At 33.5% G+C, this 21,138-nt stretch overlaps 1 protein-coding gene across 1 annotated transcript; it reads right to left on the reverse strand.

Moving 5' to 3' along the window:
- Positions 1-1,260: 1,260 nt before the first annotated feature.
- LOC141516851 (olfactory receptor 5AS1-like) lies at positions 1,261-2,199 on the reverse strand. The gene has a single exon (XM_074227816.1). It carries the CDS (start codon positions 2,197-2,199, stop codon positions 1,261-1,263), a length of 939 nt encoding a protein of 312 aa, XP_074083917.1.
- Between the last annotated feature and the right edge of the window lie 18,939 nt (positions 2,200-21,138).

Raw genomic sequence — 21,138 nt, forward strand, 5'->3', positions numbered from 1 at the left:
TAAATGCCACCCAAATCTTGACAGATAGAGTAAATCACGTTGAGGGAAACTAACAGGCCTCAAATCTATTGGTAAGATAGGAGGCTGTTTACTGCAAATATGCAAAAATGTCCCCCAGTAAAACTGGTAAATAAGAACAATTTGTTTCCATGGCAATGAAGGCAGCTGAATTGGGTGCTGTGGAGAAGTTAGAACTTGGTTAGACACCAAAGATGCATCCTGGGTCATCACCTGTCTTCCTGCCCTTTGTCTTTCAATTGGATTTCAACTACTCAGCATGATAGAGTGAGGTTCACTTAAATCTAATTCCCATTCAAGTCAAAATATCACCCTCTGATAATGACATCGGTGCTCTTCAAAAATAAGGAATAATGAACAGCCAGTCAAATAGTGAAAAGATTCATTTAAACAAATAGTTATGTCAATCTGTTTCTTATTAATGGACTTTTCACAGAATAGGCAGATTTGTGTCCTTGCTCACAACTCCTATGTTTGTTCAGAAAGATTATGTAATGGAACTATGATTTCATTTCTGTAGAGAATATCTAACTAACTATAATTCCTTCTGTTCAGTTAGATCATTCTGTGCAACTCAGTCTTAGGTCTTCCATAAGGCATGTTAAAGTAAGTAAACTGACTAGATTTACATAATGAGCATGTGTCAAAGGAAAAATTTGAATCAGATCACTATCCATGCTTTGTTTTTTAAATCAGCAGAGAAAGGGAATCTGTTTTACTTTCCTCTAACCAGTCCTATTACCGGGAATTACTTCTTTGGAAGTAGTACAATATATTTTCACTTTTTAAGTCAATGAGCCCTTAATCAAGGAGTCCCTCAGATTAATCACCTAACTTTTTTTCCATACCATGATAGTAGCTAAAATCAATTGTCTTTTTAAGAGATGATTTGTGACAACTTTGAAGGAACTTGCTTTTTAAATCTTTGTTCTTTTGAATGACTGAATCAGCTCTTGCCACATGGAGAAAACTTTATGCCTACTGAACAAAAATTAAAAAATTGGCCTCATCATAATTCATTTACTTTCCTTCTGAACCATCTTCTAGAATACTCCAAATCATTTCAAAGTATAATAAACTTCATCAGATAGTAGTGGAATGATGAGCAATCTTCAAGTTAATACTAGATGACAATTTGTTGTGAGTGTAATGAAGTGTAGTATTAAACAGTTATTCTTTCACCCGCAGATTTTCAAGAGTCTTTTTCATCTCTAAGATATTGAAATTCCTTATCAGAAGGCACTATTGGTTTGGGGATATTCTGTCCAACATTTTCTTGAGTGCATTTTTCACATCTTTGTTTCTCAAACTATATATAATAGGGTTAAACATGGGGAAGACCACAGTATAAAAAACAGATACTACTTTATCTGTATCTGGGGAGTATTTTGTGCTGGGACGTAAGTACATGAATAAAAGTGTCCCATAGAATAAAGCCACAGCTATTAAGTGGGAAGCACAAGTGGAAAAGGTCTTACTTCTCCCTCCAGATGATTTGATGTTCAAAACTGTGATGAGAATAGAAAGGTAAGAAATGAAAATGATCACAAAAGTGCTAGTCTGGATGAAGCCACATAAAGCAAAGAGCAGAAGCTCATTGAGGGAGGTATTGGCACAAGACAAAGCTAGTAGTGGTGGTATGTCACAAAAAAAGTGATTGATGACATGAGATTTGCAGAATGGCAACCTGAAGGTCAGACACACATGAACCAGAGAAGTCATGCTTCCACTAAAATAAGCTAAGACAATGAAACAAACACACACCTTCCTCGACATAAGTGTAGAATACATCAAAGGATTGCAGATAGCTGCATAGCGGTCAAAGGCCATTGCAGCTAGAATGAGACATTCTGCATCAGCAAAGCATGCAAAAAAGTACATTTGAAGGGCACAACCATACAGGGAAATGTTCTTCTTAGAAGCTAAGAAGTTCACTAGCATTTTTGGAGCTATGGCTGTAGAATAACTAAGATCGAGAAAGGAAAGATTACTGAGAAAATAATACATAGGAGTTTGAAGATTAGAATCAGTATTGACCAGAACTATTAAACCAATGTTTCCCAACAAGGTCAAAATGTAGATGATCAAAAACAGAAGGAAGAGGCTGATTCGGAGTGGTAGATGATCCGTGAAGCCAATAAAAAGAAACTCAGTTGGTGCAGTATAATTCCTCTCAGACATCTTCTCTTTTGGGAATGAGATGAACAATAGATGTGGTTTTCAGTTAGGACATGTGATATTAGATAGTTCTAGAATGTCTTGTTTTTCTTTGCTGGGAAAAGGAAGAGAGATAATAATATCTTTCCTATCTTATTAAGAATACATCATGGGGCGGCTAGGTGGCGTAGTGGATAGAACACCGGCCTTGGAGTCAGGAGTACCTGGGTTCAAATCCGGTCTCAGACACTTAATAGTTACCTAGCTGTGTGGCCTTGGGCAAGCCACTTAACCCCATTTGCCTTGCAAAAAAAACCTAAAAAAAAAGAATACATCATTAAGAGTTCTACATTTAAGAAGTCTTAAATAATGTGAAAAAATGCTGACAAGGAACTACTATTCAAATGAAATAATAATGACAACAAATTTTTTTGGATTTTTAAAATTCATAGTAAATAATATTTATTTTCCCTGTTGATTTTTTTATTAGGTTTTTGTTTTTCTGTGCAAGACAGTGGGTTTAAGTGGCTTGCCCAAGGCCACACAGCTAGGTAACTATTAAGTGTCTGAGGCCAGATTTGAACTCAAGGGCTCCTGACTCCAGGGCCGGTGCTCTATCCACTGCACCACCTAGCTGTCCCTTCCCTGTTGATTCTTTCAACAATTTTGTTAAGCTGGTACACTATTGTTATGGATTTAAGGATAAGGAAACTGGGTTCTATATGATTCAAATCATTTATCAATTGTTATTAAGTTAATCTTGAGTAAGAGGTAGAATTTCAACCCAGTTGACTCAAACACAATTCTCTGTTCACCTTGCTTCATCGAGCCCTCCAAATTATGATAATTGGAGTTTGAACAGACAATATACAAATCAATTATGACGTAGTATGTTCCTGGCAAATTTCTCTGGAGGAATTCAAATGTTCCCTGAAAACAATAAAAATAAGATCAAGGTATCTAGGTGGCAGAGTGGATAGAATGCTGAATATGGTGTCAGGAAAACCTGGTCCCAATGAACCACAAACACTTAGTAGTTTTGTGCCCCTCTCACTTTCCTCATCTTTAAAATATGCAAAAAAATCCACCTCCCAGAGATGCTGTGAAGATAAAATGAGAAAAATATTTTTAAAGCATTTTGAAAACATTAAATTACTATTTAAATTCTTATGATTAACAAGCAGTTGGAGGTAGTGGAATTTAAGAAACCAGGATGAAGATCTATAAGTAAGTTTTATGTATTAAACTAGACAAAACTGAAATTTCTATCATTGCTATGCAACTGGAATATGTGTAGCTTTATAAAGGCTGAGATTGCATAAATATACATTGAGTACAACATAATGAAAAATACTTTGGTTTTTAGAGTATAGACAACTGAATTTGCACAGTGATTCTTGCCTTTACCATGTGACATTAGACAGGTAATAGACACATAGAGGATGCAGGTTGGTACTTTCTCTGCCCTAGGGAGTTTCATAGACAGGATAAATTATTTTCTATGTCGTATAGCTAGTATTTTACAGAAGCAGCATTTGACACCAGAACTTCTGGTTCTCTTTTACTTTTGTTATACTTCCTAATAGACATTTAGGTGAATCAAATCACTTATTTAGGGAAAAAAAACCAGAAATCTTATGGATCTTCAAAAGAGTATAGCTTTATGGATAGGGTGGTATCCTTCGACTCAAGGAAGAGCTTGATTCAAATTATTACTTCAGACACTTTACTAGCTGTTTGATTCTAATGAAAGTTGCTTACTTTATTTGCCTTTGTTTCCTTATCTGTAGAATGAAGATAATTATAGTGCTTACTTTAAAGGATTGTTATGAGATATTTATTTCGCTGAAAATGAGATTTTATAAACTGCTTCATAATCATTAAAGCACCATACATTAGTATTCTATATGTTGAATACCTTGTGTAAAACACAAGCTCCAATAGTGAAGGGATTGTTATTTGTATCTTGCATAAATATTTATTTGTCATGTGTTTATCAAAGCACTCTTGAATTACTGAATAATTGATCGATGGAAACTAATCCATTGAGAACTTAACCCTTGATGGATTTCTTCATAAGGTCAGCATAAAGGAGTACTTTGCAAGGAGATTAGCTACCCCCCCCCCCCCAAATATTCCAGTTCTCTGAGGATAGCAGCTATTTTATTCATGGATGTTATACCTTCTTTGCTTAGTAAAGTTCCTGACATAAAAAATATATTTGTTGAATTAAAACAAATTGAATTGAATTTGTTTGAGTACAACATTTGATGCAAAAATAATACTAAGATCGTTGTATAAACATCTACAATTTGAGGACATTTCTTGGTTATCACAACAGGGAAGTAAGGCCAACCAGGGCATACTTAGAGTCTGGAAGAGAAAGTTAAAGATGGGATGGAAATTATGTTGACCAAAGAAGGGAAGCATCATTAGTATGCTGAAGCCAGGTTGGACGTGATTGTTAAATCTGTGAAATTTTCAATTTGAGTGTTTTTATTTAAAATTTCAATATATATCACAAATTAGGATTTTTATTACTTTATTAATAAGTTATTTCAAGGAATTGATAGTTAATTTCCATGTAGATTAAATTTAAAAATGAATCTTGATGAATTTTCTTTGAGAAACCCAGTTGTATAAATTTATCAGTTTTTCTTGGTGGTTCAATGAAAAAAAGTCCTAATGATAGGGTATCAGAAGTTCTGGAATTGGATTTCTGCCCAGTCAGTGGTCATATCATTTCACTTCTTTTCCTCTATTTTCTCATCTACCAAATGGAGATAATGACTCTTTCAGTGCCTACCCACAAAGTGTTGTCTAGGGAAAGTCTTTGTATACTTAGATCAGAAGATCAGAGTGACTGAATATAATTATCCCTAATTGAAAGGATTGCCATCAGAAAAACCACTGACATACTCTTAGTCTTTCATTTGACATCTAAGATTTTTTGGTAATAAAGATTAAAAATCAGATCAGTTAATTTAAAAAGAGCTCTATTTCTTCAATGAAAAATTTGGAAATCAAATTAATCAAGTACAGATGACACGGTTCCCTTTAACTCAGCAAAATTTCTCACTTTACTTTTCTTTTTATAATAAATTATGTTGTCCTAAACTTATTATTTTTGGTGAATAATATGCCTTAATTATATTTCAAAGATCTATGATTTTATTGATTTATTTACATTTTGTACTAACACAGATCACATCTACAATTCAGTAGTCAGTGAATTTTCTATCCCTGCAGTCAAACTGCTGAAGACTTTCCACACTCAGAGATGGTTGCTGATTAAATAGAATAACAATTAATACCAAAATGGAAGAATTTGCACCAAGATTCAAAGAGATTACACTCTACTGATATAGACTATAATATTTATCATAACCTCTTTACCTCTGTGAAGTAACAGTGTGACTTTAGTGAGGGATCACTTTATCAAATCAACATTTCCTGTTTTTGTATGGATTAAAGATAGAAGGCACCTGACAGATAAGACAAAATTGAAAGGTATCTTATAACATAGAAAATCACATGATAGCTTCCAGAAGGATCCTTAGAATTTAAAATATATAAACTTAGAACAGAATGGTACTTCTGTACATAGAATATAAATAGAGGTGATGTTATATAAAAAAGATTTATATTTTAAGATATATACATCTTTTTATTGTACAATGCTGTGAAAATACTTGTTTTATTCTATGAATTGAAATAAAAAAAAATTAAAGTGAAATGAGAGTCCTAGAATATCATGCATGGAATATTAGAGCTCATACTCATAATCCTTTGGATTTGAATGCTAAGAAAATAGAAGGAATGCCAAAACTACAAGGTTAAATTAACCCTGTTAAAACTAGGAAGTTAAAGTTCAAAAGAAACTGAAGGATGTAGGCATATGAATGTGTATGCATATGTGCAAATATATACATTATACATATAATGTGTGTGCATAGATATAACATGTGCGTGTTTATATCTATGTTTCCTTATCTCTGTATCTTAATGGTCAACTTTTCCAATCTGTTCCATTTTAAGATAAATAAGATATAAATTTCAGACATATTAACTTCATAAGGCCGGTTACCTATTGAAACTAATGCATGTATAGTTTCATTCCTTAAATAGACTATCAGCATCTCAGATATAACAGACTGGGGCTTACATTTCCTGGTATTCTCTTTTATATATTGAACATAAAATAGATGCTTCAGTCTAATTTTTAACTTATGGATTCTTTGACCATTAGCCATTTAAACTTGGAGCATAATATGAACTACTGCCAACTCATGCAGAAGAGCCATCTTCAGACCATCTTGTATCAATCTGGACATGAAAAGAATTCTTCCAGCAAGACTGTTATCTATAAACTGATTTAAGAAAGGCATTCCATTTATCCCTGTCTATAGAAATAATGATGCTGAAAGATCGCCCAGGTTTAAGGACATAAGGCTTGTGTCGTCAAACCTAAAATCTGGTTACAAATTTGTAAGGTCTCAGCATAATTCTAAATACCAAACAAACAAACAATAATAAAAAAAATAACTAGACTTTTACAAAGACAGATTATTTTTTATGTCTTTGATTTTTTGATTTTCTCCACTTGGGATAAGACTAGACTCTATTAATCCATGGATAACCATTCGTACTCCCAAAGGTATGTCAACTTTAATCTTCTCCACATCCACTGATTTTAATACTTACCTTACCCTATCCAACTACTTCATTAGGGCCTTTGATACGAATGATCTAAGTTAATTCAGAAGAAAACAATTCTCATGGCTAGGAGAATAAGCTAGAACTCATGACTTTTCAGTGGTCAAGCAATAGAATGACTCTTGAATATGATGCCCAGTTCATCACCACCACTACAGTTTTGTCTGCCCTTAACAATTTTTGCACATGTCATGAAAATACACAATGATTTTAGAACACTTCAAAATCTCATTTTCAGAACTTACATGGGGACAATTCTCTCCTTGATATTATAAACCACTTGAACTAAAAATGAGTATTTATATCTAGTTCTCTGACGTGTGGGACATGTTCCCTGGAGCAACTCTCACCCTCAGGCTTATAAGTAATTAATTTTATTTCATAGCATCAGGATGGTTTATTTTTTCACATGAAAATATGTGGAAAATGACAATATGCATGCCTTTTCCCCACATACACACCCTGTTGTGAGATTCTGGGTTCACAATTGACTGCTGCCAATTAATAAAAAGGGGTAATAGAATATATCAGGATTATGGATTAAAATATCATATTCTTTTAAACCCATCTCAACAGTCTAGTCAAATAACAGTCTATTCAAATATTTATCCAAAGTAAACAATTTCAAATAAGAAATTGGTGAGAAAATTCATATCAAAGATTCTTTTGACTCAACTTTTTAAGTATTGAATGCTTTCTATATGCATTTATTTCTTATCTTCTCTTTGCTCTTTATATCCTTTCTTTTATCTTTTCTTGATGTCTAGATTTCCATTTTTCTTCATCTATTGATATTTCCACTCAAAAGGTTATGGAAACATATCAATTTCAGTTGTGTCCATTGAGATCAATAGTAGGAAATCATCCTTATTTGGAAAGATTTAGGTGTTGAAAGTAGTCCTTTTTCCTTTTTTGGTCCATTTGATCATCACCTTTAAGGGGTAAATTTATCTTTGGAGATGATTATAGAGTCATAGGATTATAAGACCTTTCATCTAGAGTTAGATGAGCTAGAAGTGACCATTTCTTCCAATCCAATATTCGCCTTTAAATCTTAAGACTCAAAAAAGGGCTAAAGATTTTAGTTTTATTTATTAATTTCATATGTATGCCACAATGGGAAAAATCACTGAACTTGGAGTAACAGAACTTGAGATCAAATCCTAATTGTGTCTCTTACTATCTTTGTGTATTTTTATTAAATACCTACTTTATTCCATGTATTGGCCAGTGCATTGGGAAACCACATACAACAAAAAAACTGTCTCTAACCTTAAGGAATTTACATCATGATGCTGGCAAGTATGCATGCCTAATGTTCATTAAATTCTTAGTAAAAAATTTCTTTATTTGTCTTCTATTATTTAATTTTGCTTAAACCCTTATTATAAAGAACTTTTCCTTACCAAATTGATGATCCTTGATGTTGCTGTTTTTCCTTCATTTTTGAAGATGGCCATAACATCAGAATGGTAACTCCAAGACATGCAAGTAAATGGTATTTAAGTAGGGGATGCTATGAAAAATCACCAGCCTCAATTTCTCCTCTATAGTCACCTGAGTCCAGGAGTCAGATATGGATTAGGAAGTATGGGGATGGTCCTGATGCAGTAGGAGACCTTTACCTTTTAAATCTAAATTTCTCAGGTCAAGTTTGACCAAGATTCTGTTCATTCAGTGATTGAGGTTAGGCAAGAGATAGTTGAAGCAAACAGGTTAAGAATGTAGACTTCTAAAAAAATAAAAATAAGTTGGTAGGTAAAGACCCTTGGGATTGCTCAGTAATTAAAACTGGTAAGAAAGAAAAGAAGTAAGAAGATCCTTTTTTACATAGTTAAAAAAATTGTTTGTGAAGGCCCATAGGCTTTCTGGCTCAAACAGAAGTAATTGCTATTTGCATTCACTATGAAGCAATCAGGGCCCAAACAATGACCAAGTGGGCTCAGCTTGTGACCCATAGTTTGATTATCAAACAGGAAGAAAGGAAGGAGGGAAGGAAATGAAGGAAGGAAGGAAGGAAAGAAGGAAAGAAGAAAGAAAAGAAGACAAAAAAGGAGTTGTATAGCCCAACTTGCCAGCAGTGTGGGACAACCCCTGTAACTCACAAAGGCTGTTGTTTGACCTTCTTTCTCCAAGACAAATATGACAACAGGAAGATATGTCATGACATGCATGTGAATTGGATTTAAGTAGGGAATACAATAGAGTTCCTAGACTCAGTTTCTCCCCCATAGCCATCTGACTCCAGCGGTCAGATATCGATCAGGAAAAGTCAATATGACCCTGGATGCATTAGGAAACCTTGACAGTTTAAAGCTAGGTCTTTCACTGATTAGAGATCTTTAGACACATTTAAGAGAACAGTTTTCTCTGAAGTTAACTTTACTGTTCCATTTTCTTAGGAATTTTGTAACTGTAAAATTATAGTTACTGCACAAAGGCAAGTTTGTCATGAAATTTTAAGAACATTGGTATTGGATTCAAAAGACCTATGCACAAGTCTTATTTGTTTGTATTAACTGAGTGATTGCATATACAGATTAATGGGATCATATAAGAAACAAGAGGTTTCTTCCAGGTGATTAATCAAATGCCTTCATCTTACTAATTTTGAAAGTGTGTGTCTGAAAAGTATTAACTGTTTTCTTTTGGTACAAAACTATTAAGTATCTGAGGCAAGGTTTGATTCAAACCTTCCTGACTGTGTCTAGTATATATAATTCTATGAGTCCAGGAATTTTTATCTGTAATTTAAGAATAATGGTACTACTGGCAAGATATCATAGCATTAACAAGTCCCAAATCATTCTGGCTCTTATTTATTGGCCAACACTATATCCCATTTCAATATCACTTGCTTATTGTTTGGACTCTGACTCAGAGAAATACAACCCAAAGGCAATTTAAAAACATGTAAATCATGTATGATGGATACAAATTTAAGTTATAAACTTAGAAGTATTTTGTCAATGTAATTGACTTTGCTTTTTGTCCTTAGTTCAAAGTTGTAAGTTATTGTCTCTTCACTATCTTTTAGAATCAATCATGAATTTATGGTGACAGGTGATGCAGAAGCTAGAATGCTCCAGTGGACCAGGAATAATAGCCCATGGAAATCACAATTTTTTTTTGGTTTTTGTTTTTTAAAGTTTTTTTTTCCCAAGGCAATGGGATTAAGTACCTTGCCCAAGGCCACACAGCTAGGTAATTATTAAGTGTCTGAGGTCGCATTTGAACTCAGGTCCTCCTGACTCCAGGGCTGGTGCTCTATCCACTGCACCACCTAGTCGCTCCTGAAACCACAAAATTTGCAGAAGTAGTTGATTCCTGAGTTTTCTTTGCCTACTCATGGTACGGAATCAAAAGGAGATATAGGCATGTCTTAGTTATTGGTGAGGCAGGACTCTGCTACTTTACTCATACGCTGATCTAGTTTGCAGTCCTGGATTGCAGTCCCAGGAAAAGGAGGAACAGCAACACAACTGAGTTTATTGACTCAGGGAAGTGGGAGATCCTCCTCACAGTTCTAGGGGAGAAAGAAGTGCTTGTAATTACCCATAGACTAGAACACAGGTCAGGACTGAAGAAAAACCTCTTTGTAGATCATACCATCTTGAAAGAACTGAAAAATTGCAGGTTCCTAGAAGTATCTCTGAAATTAGCTGCAAAAAAAAGTCCAAACGTTTGAGACAGAGTGACGTCTACCCTGGAAGCAGAGCCCCACCTTAACAGGGTTAAAAGCAACCCCTAGGTTTTGAAAATGTGCAAAGAAAAGAGAAAAAAATCTGAAAATAGAAAGTGTTTGTTGATAGGGAAGATTAAAATACACTCAGGAAAAGGATAACAAAGAAAAAGCTCTTAGATCCAAAGTCACCAAGAAAAATATGAATTAGTCTTAGACCATGGAAGAATTCAAAAAGTACTTTGAAAATTTAATAAGGGAGGTAGAGGAAAAATGGGGAAGAGAAATGAGAGTGCAGCAGGAAAATCTTGAAAACTGAGTGGGCAACTTGGTGATGGAGATATAAAAATTAATGAAGAATATAATATTTTAAAAATTAGACTGGTCCAAATCGAAAAAGAGATACAAAAAGCCCATGAGGAGAAAAGCAGAATTAGTCAAATTGAAAAGGAGATACAAAAGTTCTTTGAAGAAAATAATTCCATTAATAAATGAAAATTAACAAAAAGAAGGTGATCCCTTTGTGAGAAGTCAATAGATAACAAAACAAATCAACGGAATGAAAAAACTAGAAGACAATGTAAAATATCTCTTGAAAAAAAAATGCAACTGGTCTGGAAAATAGAGAAGAGTTAATTTAAAAGTTATTGGTCTAACTGAAAGCCATAATCAGTAAAAAGAGTCTAGTCATCACCTTTTAAGAGATCATCAAAGGATAATTACCCTGTTATTCTAGAATCAGAGGGTAAAATAGAAAATGAAAACATCACTGACAACCCCCTGAAACATATCTCAAATCAAAATATACAGGAATATAATGGCCAAATGAAAGAGTTCCTAGTTTAAGGAGAAAATACTTCAAGCAGCCAGAAAAGAAAATCAAATTATTGTGGAGCCATAGATGTAGAAGCTTCTACATTAAGAGATCCTTGGGTTTGGAATAGATATTCTGGAAGCCAAAAGAGTTTGAATTATAACCAATTATACCTTGAAAAACATTTTCAGGGGAAACATAGACCTCCAATGAAATAGGGGAATTTTGAACTTTCCTAGAGCTAAACATAAAATTTAAACTGCAAATAGGAGATTCAAGTGAAGCATAAAAATGTAAATAAGAAAGACAAATCAGGAGGGCCTTAATGATGATGAACTCTATATTCCTGCATGGGAAGTTAATAGTGGTAATTCATATAAAACTGTCATTTACTAGGGTAGTTAGAAGAAGCATATATAGACAGAGTTAAGATGGGAATTGAATATGAAGGGATAATACATTTAAAAAGATGGGGTTAATAGTGAGAAAGGAATGTATCAAATGAAAGGGAAAGAGACAGGTAGAATGGGGCAAGTTGCTTCACATAAAAGAGGCAAGAAAAAGTTTTTGCAGTGGAATGGAAGGGGGGGACATGAGAGGGGATGAGTGAGTCTTAATCTCATCAGAATTGATTCAGAGAAGGAATAACATACATAATTGTGTGTAGAAATCTATCATACACAATACAAAAGTAAAAAGACAAGGGGATGGTAAAAAGGGGCAGGGTAATAGAAGTGAAAGGAGATGGCAGGATGGATTACTCAGAAGTAAAGCAAAGTAAAGCACCTTTGAGGAGAGACAGGGTGAAGAGAGAGAGAGAGAGAGAGAGAGAGAGAGAGAGAGAGAGAGAGAGAGAGAGAGAGAGAGAGAGGGAGAGAGTAGAATAAATGGTGGTGGAGGAAATATGATGGAAGGAAATGCCATTAGCATTATTAACTGTGAGAGAAAAAAGTATTGAACCAAGTTTCTCAGATAAAGGTCTCATTTTCAACATTAGAAAACTGAGTCAAATTAAAGAAATATGAGTCATTTCCAAACTTATAAGTGATCAAAATATATGAACAGGTTTTTGATAAGGTTTTTAATGCTATACTTGATTTTATTTAAAAATATGCTAATTCACTATTTAGAGAAATACAAAGTAGAAAATTCTGAGTTATTACATTAGGCTTATTAGACTGGCTTTTAGGACAGAAAGGGAAAAATTTCAAATGTCAGAGGAGATGTAGAGATACAAGTCCATACACACATATACATATGTACATAAAGATATGTATATATAGATATCTAAATATGAATTCATAGCAGCCCTTTTCTAGTGGCATGGAACTGGAATTTGAGAGAATTCCAATTAGTTGGTGAGTGACTGAGAAAATTGTTGAATGTGATTATGATTGAATCCTATGTAAAAATGAAGAATAGGATATACTCCACAAAACCTGGATAGGCTTACATGAATGGATGAAATGGTAAATGATGAATACAAATTAACATCAATATTGGAGGATGATCAAGTGAGAATGATTTAGCAAAAGTGTGTCCCAAGACAACTCTGAGGAAATATGAAAAAATGTTATTCATCCCCAGATGAAGAGCTAATAGTATCTGAATACAGATTTAAACATATTTTTATTTGTTTTTTTTCTTGAGCTTTCTTTTTTGAGGGTAGGGGGACCTATGCTTCCTTTCACAATATGGCTATTGTTTTGCATGACAAATTTTATTTTTTTTAGGTTTTTTTTGCAAGGCAAATGGGGTTAAGTGGCTTGCCCAAGGCCACACAGCTAGGTAATTATTAAGTGTCTGAGACCGGATTTGAACCCAGGTACTCCTGACTCCAGGGCCGGTGCTTTATCCACTACGCCACCTAGCCGCCCCAATTGCATGACAAATTTTAAACCAATATCAAATAACTTGTTTTATAAATGAAGAGAGGGTGGGTTGGCAGGGAGAGAATTTTAAAGCAAAGTTTTAAAAGTAAATGTTAAATGTGTTTTTACATGTAAATGAAGAAAAAATAAGATAGAATGAAGAACACACATCTGTAAAGTATCATCTGGAAAGATTTGTACCTGGAACTTCCTGACTCTAATTCTAGAAATTCATTGGAAGAATCAAGCTGCCCTTTGCAGTAGACTATGGTTGAGACAAATTTAATGACTGCTTCATCTTGAGAAAAAGAATTTTACACAGAATCCATTAAACCCAAGAAGGTATTCCATCAAATATACTAGATAAATTTTATGGACAAAGTTTGGACTTCCAAACTCTTTTAGAGTACCAAAATCTTTTAGAATGATGCCTTCCTTCTTCAAGTATCCTAAACCCCCTTAAGGGCATCTGGATAGTATAGTGGATAGAATATATATAGCCTATGGTCAGGAAGACTCACCTGAATTCAAATCTGTTCTCAGGCATTTATTAGTTGTATGATCCTGAGCATGATACCTTTTTTGCATCAGTTCCATTTCTGTAAAATTAACTGTAAAAGAGAATGGCAAACCACTCCAGGATGTTTATCAGAAAAACTTTAAATGGGGTCACAAAGATTCAGACACTACTTACATGACTGAGCAATCTTCATTGTAGAGATATTAAAAAATGGCACAGAATTGACTTATTCTAGCTGTTGTTGATGTATGATGATGACTCTGCTCAGACCTACTCATTTAAGAAAACCATCCATTTGTGTTGAAAGGGATAGTATTCAAAATCAAAGACTTGGGTTGGAGCAATTATCGTTTCTAATACTCTTTATCTCATTTCTCAGATCACATGAAATGAGGGGGAAGATTTCAGAGGAAAGTTGGAAACCACTATTATCACAATAGTTCTAGATTTCATCATGTTTTGCCTAGATAATAAGAATAAGTTCTAAAATATCATTTCTTCATAAACTCTTTGCAATCCTGATCATTGTTCTTATTGCTTAACTGCAATCCAACTTTATCATTTGCATCATAGGAAAATGAAAGTTAGCATCTCTAGAATACTTGAAGGTTTGAAAAGCATTTTACTTACTCAGTAAGTGAATGACCAGCTTTGCCTGAAAATCTTGGGTGGCTGGGTGTGGGGTGGAGGGAAACCTCACTTCCTTAGAAGATCCATATCACACACAACTCTATATGTCTGATAAGTGTCCTCTGACAAAGTCTAGGATTACCCCATTGCAGTTCATACCTTTTGCTCCTAGTTATACCTTCTGGGCTTGGGCAGGAACAAAGCTAATACTTTTCCCATACTTTAGATACATCAGAAATAACTCTCACATCAGTTTAATACATTACCTTATATTCTTATAATATATATATATATATATATATATATATATAATTATTCAAGCAATACATTATGTTTCCAATTATGGCATTTACTATATTTTAAATTCTCAGAGGGGAGAAACCTATTCCTCAGTCACACTGTCTGTAAGTCAAAAGGTTTTGAATAAAAAGTATTCTCAATAAATATTTATTCAATGAATGACTTCAAAGACTTGCTTCTGACTAAATTAACTTCATGGAGGCAAGTATAACTAAACTGCTTTTATCATAAAGACAAGAACACAGAAAGTTTTCAAAAATGCTGAATAAATGGATTGTTAAACCTTTCAAGGAAATTTTTTAAGGTTTTTTTTTTTTTTTTTGCAAGGCAAATGGGGTTAAGTGGCTTGCCCAAGGCCACACAGTTAAGTAATAAGTACCTGAGACCGGATTTGAACCCAGGTACTCCTGACTCCAAGGCCAGTGTTTCATCCACTACACCACCTAGCCGCCCCACTATGCCACCTAGACGCCCCAGAAGGTTTTAATAAAAAAATAATCTAATAATGCTAAAACCTTAACTGAATCTTGAAGCCAACACTTTCTTTCATACTTTTCTGTATATCTGAAAGTATCACTTTCCTTAAGAGGGAACCTAAGAGACATTGAGGGGAAAAAGTATGATATATATTTATAATTATATTTATGATTATATTTAAAAGAGAACTGTATGGTAATCAAAGAGGACTAGTATCTCCAGTATGAGAACTTTGCAAGCCCTTCTCAAAGCTGTTCATTCACCTTTGATGTCCATCTAGCACTTAATTCTCAACTATAGCTCCAAGAAGCTGCATCATGTAGCCATACCCTGCCAGAAAAAAATCTGCTCAGTTGAGCTAAACCTGGTTAAGGAAAACCAATATGCCACAAACCCATTTGTAAGTTGAGGGGAAAGATATCTAAGGCAAAAATGTGATGGCTCCCCACCCAGGGGAATGGAAGATGAAATTATTTATTCCAACAAAATCTGGTGAAGCAGTCACTATGTAATCCTGATCCATCAAAGTGGTCAAGATCATCCACTGCATCTGGACCATTGTCAAAAATCATGACTTTGTTTTGTCTTGCAACTGAATCTGGAAGAAAGAATGGAACTGATAACTTTGTACAACTATGCTTAATTTAAATTCAATTTATGCATGAGTCATGAGATCAACCTGTGATGTCATTATTCATCTTTGAAAATGAAGAACAGATAACATAATTGAAAGCTGAAATGTTTGGATTGTAAAAGGTGAGGTTTAGATACAATAAACCATCAATAAATATAATATATAAATAACTTATAATAAAGAGTTCTTTCAAAACTGAGTGAAAAGTGGCCATTTATAAAAAGAAAATAGTAATTTAGATATGTATGTTTATATGTATGTATATATGGATATATATTCATGCATGTAATAGAACCAAACTTAAAGTGCAATATAAAATTCAACTCTGTGTTTTACAGTGGTGATGGTACTCAAATTGCTTGCAACGCAGTTGAAAAGATACAATGAATATATGCATAAGATTCTACTCATACCATCACAGGCTTATTCAATAATTTTCAGAATTGTAAGGGGGTCATATAGCCCAATCCTTTAATTTTATGCATAAATTGACGGAGACCCAGAAACCTTACAAGATTTTCTATAGGTCACATTGATTTAATGTAGAAACTAGGGAAGATAATTTTCTTACTATACAAATTCATTCCTTAGCACAAAACTAGACTCATCAATATTAAAAAACAGAAACATAAATGTTGAAGGATTTCGAGAATTTGGAGTTGCTGTTGAGGAAGGAATTGCTAAGTCTTTCAAAGTAATATATTTGACAAGAACTATGATGTTATACTCCCTTGCCAAAACTGAAGTATATAATGTTTGGTGGTTTGTACTCAAGTGGTTGTGATATTATGATATTGTATCAAGTATTATCCATACATACACCTGTCACAGAAAAGTGTCCCTAGAAAGGGCCAGAAAGGCTCCATGACACGACTTTATCTTGGTCAAGTCAATAATCTACTCTGGACATCTCTTTTGTTACCAGGAATTTGTGTCTGTGTGTGTGTTTGTGTGTATGTGTGTGTGTTTGTGTGTATGTGTGTGTGTGTGTGTGTGTTCGATTGTGCCTAATTCAATTTTCTGAGAAGATGATTTAATATCCCTCTCAACTCCAAATTTATTTTACCACATATAATTTCAAAGCTTTGTAAGGAAATGAAAAGTAAGAATGTGGCTAAATCTTTCTAACATCTATTATATAAGATTAATTCAATCTTCAAAAGTCCTTCTAAATATTTTTTATTTATTTTTTGTGTTTCTTTCTGGCAGTATGGACACTACCAAAGCCAAGGCCATCTAGGTGGCACATGGGTAGAATATTTGGTTCATAAATGAGAAGATTCATCTTCAGGAATTCAAATTGAGCCTCACACTTACTTAAAGTGTGACCCCAGACAATTCACTTAACCCCATTTATCTGTTTTTTTCGAACTGTAAATTAAACTGGAGAAGGAAAGAATACCCCAGATGGAGTCATGAAGAGTCAGACATCAGTGAAATGACTAAACAAAAGTGAGAAAGCCAATGGACACTTTGTCAGAGTAAGACCTTTAAAGGCCTACATAAAAGGCATAGATTACAAAGGCAATCAATAAAATTAAAGTACAGTTATTTATTTTTTTTAAATGCATAGACCCTAGGTTAGGAACTTCTGATCTATTTGGTATCTTTAGAGCAAATGTTTCCAACACAAAGATCCAGGCTGTATGAGGCCCTCAAACTCCATCTTTTGGGTCAAAATTATACATTATTTATATTGTCATTGGTAAAATGAATTACATTATAGTGATAAAGAAGCATTACATTCTATATGTACCCATGGACAAGTTTTTGTTGGACCATATGACCCAGAAGAGTTAAAATTTGGATATTCACTCTTTAGGGAGTTATAGATTCTACTCAGGTAAAATTTCTTCCCTTAATTCCATCTATACTGATGCCTTCAAAATAATACTTTGAAAACATTAAGGTTCAAAATTCATTTATTTTCTCTCGTACATTTCTTATTTAGGACCTTATCATTCTTTAGAATTTATGGTTTCTTAATTTACAATTTTTAAAAATTTTCTAAGGAAGCATTGTCTGGCATGTTTCTTCTATCTAACTTAATGTCAGTTGTTCCAGTCATAGACTTTCAATGAAGATTTCCACTTAAAAGTTTATGTCCCAACAGACTCATTAACAAACACACTTTAAGAAATTAGTTCCAGAAAAAAGAAATTAGAGTAATCACTTCTGTAGGGATCATCACATTGGCAATGATAACATCAATGAAGTAATAGCACTAATAACAACAAAAAATTATTTTGTTTCTTCTCCTAGTAATGAGTCCCTTTGAGCATTGTCAAACCATGTTCAGTGCCCTTGAGGAAACATAGAAAATTTTCCCTCAATTATCATAATTCTATTCTTAACTATGTATATCTCTGAATAGGAAAAGTAATTCATTTTAAAAATATTTCCACTTTTTAAGAGAATTCACAGAGAGATGTGATATGAAGTATAGAGGTATGAGATTTAAAAACATATATAGATCTTAAATGCATGAAATAAGGGAGTGATTTCCAGAAGCAAAATTTTCTTTACAAAATACAGAAAGACATAATTTACTAGGTTTAGGGCCTTATCCCTTTATAAAATCAGTCTTTCATATTCAATGTGAATACAAAACCCCAAAATTTTCTACTTAAAGTATTTCAATTTATAAGTAAAGAGGACATTTACTAAAAAGTCATACTCCCAATGAGACACGATGACTAATTCCTGCATTGGAACATTGCATTTCATACAATTGTTTGTCCATCGAACAGATTTTTATTCCTTGAATCATTCAAGGAATGCTAATCTAACAAAAATAGTCAAATCATTTAAAAGTCATAAGTTTTAGAATACTTCGTAATGATCAGATTAGAAATTACTTAAGCTGTACTGAATCGCTCATTGATGAAGTTTGTCAAGTTGACAAATTGTTTTATTTTTTGGTTTATTTGCTTGTTTTTGTTTTATAGCAAGGCAATGGGATTGACTTGGCCAAGGTCACACATTTAAGCAATTATTCTTTTCAAAATTTATTTTGAATTTTATATTTCCTCCCCATCTTGCCTCCCACAGAAGGCAGTCTGTTAGTCTTTACATTGTTTCCATGCTATACACTGATCTAAATTGAATGTGTTGAGAGAAATTATATCCTTAAGGAGAAAAATAAATTGTAAAAGATAGCAAAATTACAAAATAAGATAACCTTTTAAAAAATAATTAAAGGTCTTTGGTCTTAGTTCAAACTCCACAATTCTCTCTCTCTGAATAAAGATGGTATTCTCCATCACAGATAGCCCCAAATTGTCCCTGATTATTGCACTGATGGAATGAGCAAGTCCATCAAGGTTGATCATCAATCCCCATGTTGCTTTTAGGGTTCAGGGTTATTCTTCTTCTCATCTTCCTCGGCATCAGTTCATGCAAATCCTTCCAGGTTTCTCTGAATTCCCATCCCTCCTGATTTCCAGTAGAACAATCGTGTTCCATATTATACATTTGCCAGAATTTGTTTAGCCATTCCCCAATTGATGGACATTGATTCAATTTTCAATTCTTTTACACCACAAACAGAACTGCTATGAATATTTTTGTACTAGTAATATTTTTACCCTTTTTAATGATCTCTTCATGGTATAGACCCAGTAGTATTATTGTTGGATCAAAGGGTATAGACATTTTTTAATGTCCTTTGGGTGTAATTTTAGTGTCCCAGATTTCTCACGTCCCTTCCAACATTGATCGTTGTCCTTTCTGGTCATATTGATCAGTTTGAAAGGTGTGAGGTGGTAGCTCAGAGATATAGCTAAGTAATTATTAAGTGTCTTTGGTTGGATTTGAAGTTGGGTCCTCTTGACACCAGGATTGATGCTCAATCCACTGCACCACCTAGCTGCTACATTGATAAGGACTTGTAAAAGTTTTTTTAGAAATTTGGACTGAAGTCTGCCTTTAACAAATATACAAACTTATGTGTATAGGTTTAAAAAAATGGTAGATGACTTGAACTCATGTATGCCAAATATATCTGTTTATATGTGCACAGCATATATATATATATATGTGTATGTAATTATATATGAATATATATGTGTATACATAAAGGTAATAGCCATAATAAAATTAATCAATATGTATGTGAGTGCTACATACTCTTTTTTGTTTGTTTTTTGATTTTTGCAAGGCAATGGGGTTAAGTGACTTGCCCAGGGTCACATGGCTAAGTAAGTACTAAGGATCTGAGATCATATTTGAGCCTCCTGACTGCAGAACTGGTACTCTATCCACTGTTCTATCAAACTGTTCCCTGCTATATACTCTTTATAAGATTTTTCTGGTATGTTTATATTCCCAAAATTTGCAATAATTTTAAATTTTATTTTAAAACAGAATCAAAGAAAATGATTTCTGGGATATTTTATTAAACATATTTTGAGAGTTGTTATGATGCAAACTTTAGAAACTAGTATATCAATGAATCAAGACAGTGCACTCAAGTTTTCTTTAACTATTCCATAGATTATGGCCCACTTTGAATGTCTACCTGATACAGTTTAGTCCTATTAAATATAAATTATAGTTTCTTTTCCACTGAATTTTTTATACCATTTCTTTTATTATGAAGATACTGGTTACTTTTGCTCACTTTTATCTTTTTGGTTCATTGGGTCTCAATTTCTTATTCTTTCGAGGCCAATGGTGTTTTATAATTTATAAATGTGTCATATTTATGAGTATTCATGTTAAAAAGATGATTTTTTTAAAACTCAAATCAATTCTGATCAGTGACAGCACTATTATGATGTCACAAATGTGATAAAGTCTGATCTCTTCAGTTTTAAGCAATATTTAGAAGTAGAATATTGAAGAATAGGTTGGGACAACACATTCATGACCTAGAATTTTAATCAAATGTATTTTGTCTAAACCATTCTTATTTTGGCAACAAACAAAGCAGATCAATTGAAAAAAGATGAGGGTTTTTGTTTTGTTTTTGTTTCATTGTGGAGAGGGCAGAAAGAAAAGCAAAACAAACGTCAAGAACATTAACAGTAATTTATCTGTGTTTTGATGGATATTGTTGTTTGGAAATGAAGTGTGAAGCAAAAGAGTATCATAACAGAAGAATGTTCATAAATAGAAGAACCCTCAGAAACGTGGAGTGCAGTTTAAATGTGAATAGTAATTCTTATCAATGACAAATGTTATCCAATTCGGTGTGAAGACATTCAATAAAGAAATATTCATTAACTCTTAAAACCCCTGTTTCCCTTTAGCACAGCTCTCCTCTCCTCTCCTTTTCTGTTCACATAGGATAACATGACTTCACCTGAAGTTGCTCTG

The sequence above is a fragment of the Macrotis lagotis genome, chromosome 3, assembly GCF_037893015.1.
Source record: "Macrotis lagotis isolate mMagLag1 chromosome 3, bilby.v1.9.chrom.fasta, whole genome shotgun sequence".
In the NCBI taxonomy this organism is placed as follows: Eukaryota; Metazoa; Chordata; class Mammalia; order Peramelemorphia; family Peramelidae; genus Macrotis; species Macrotis lagotis.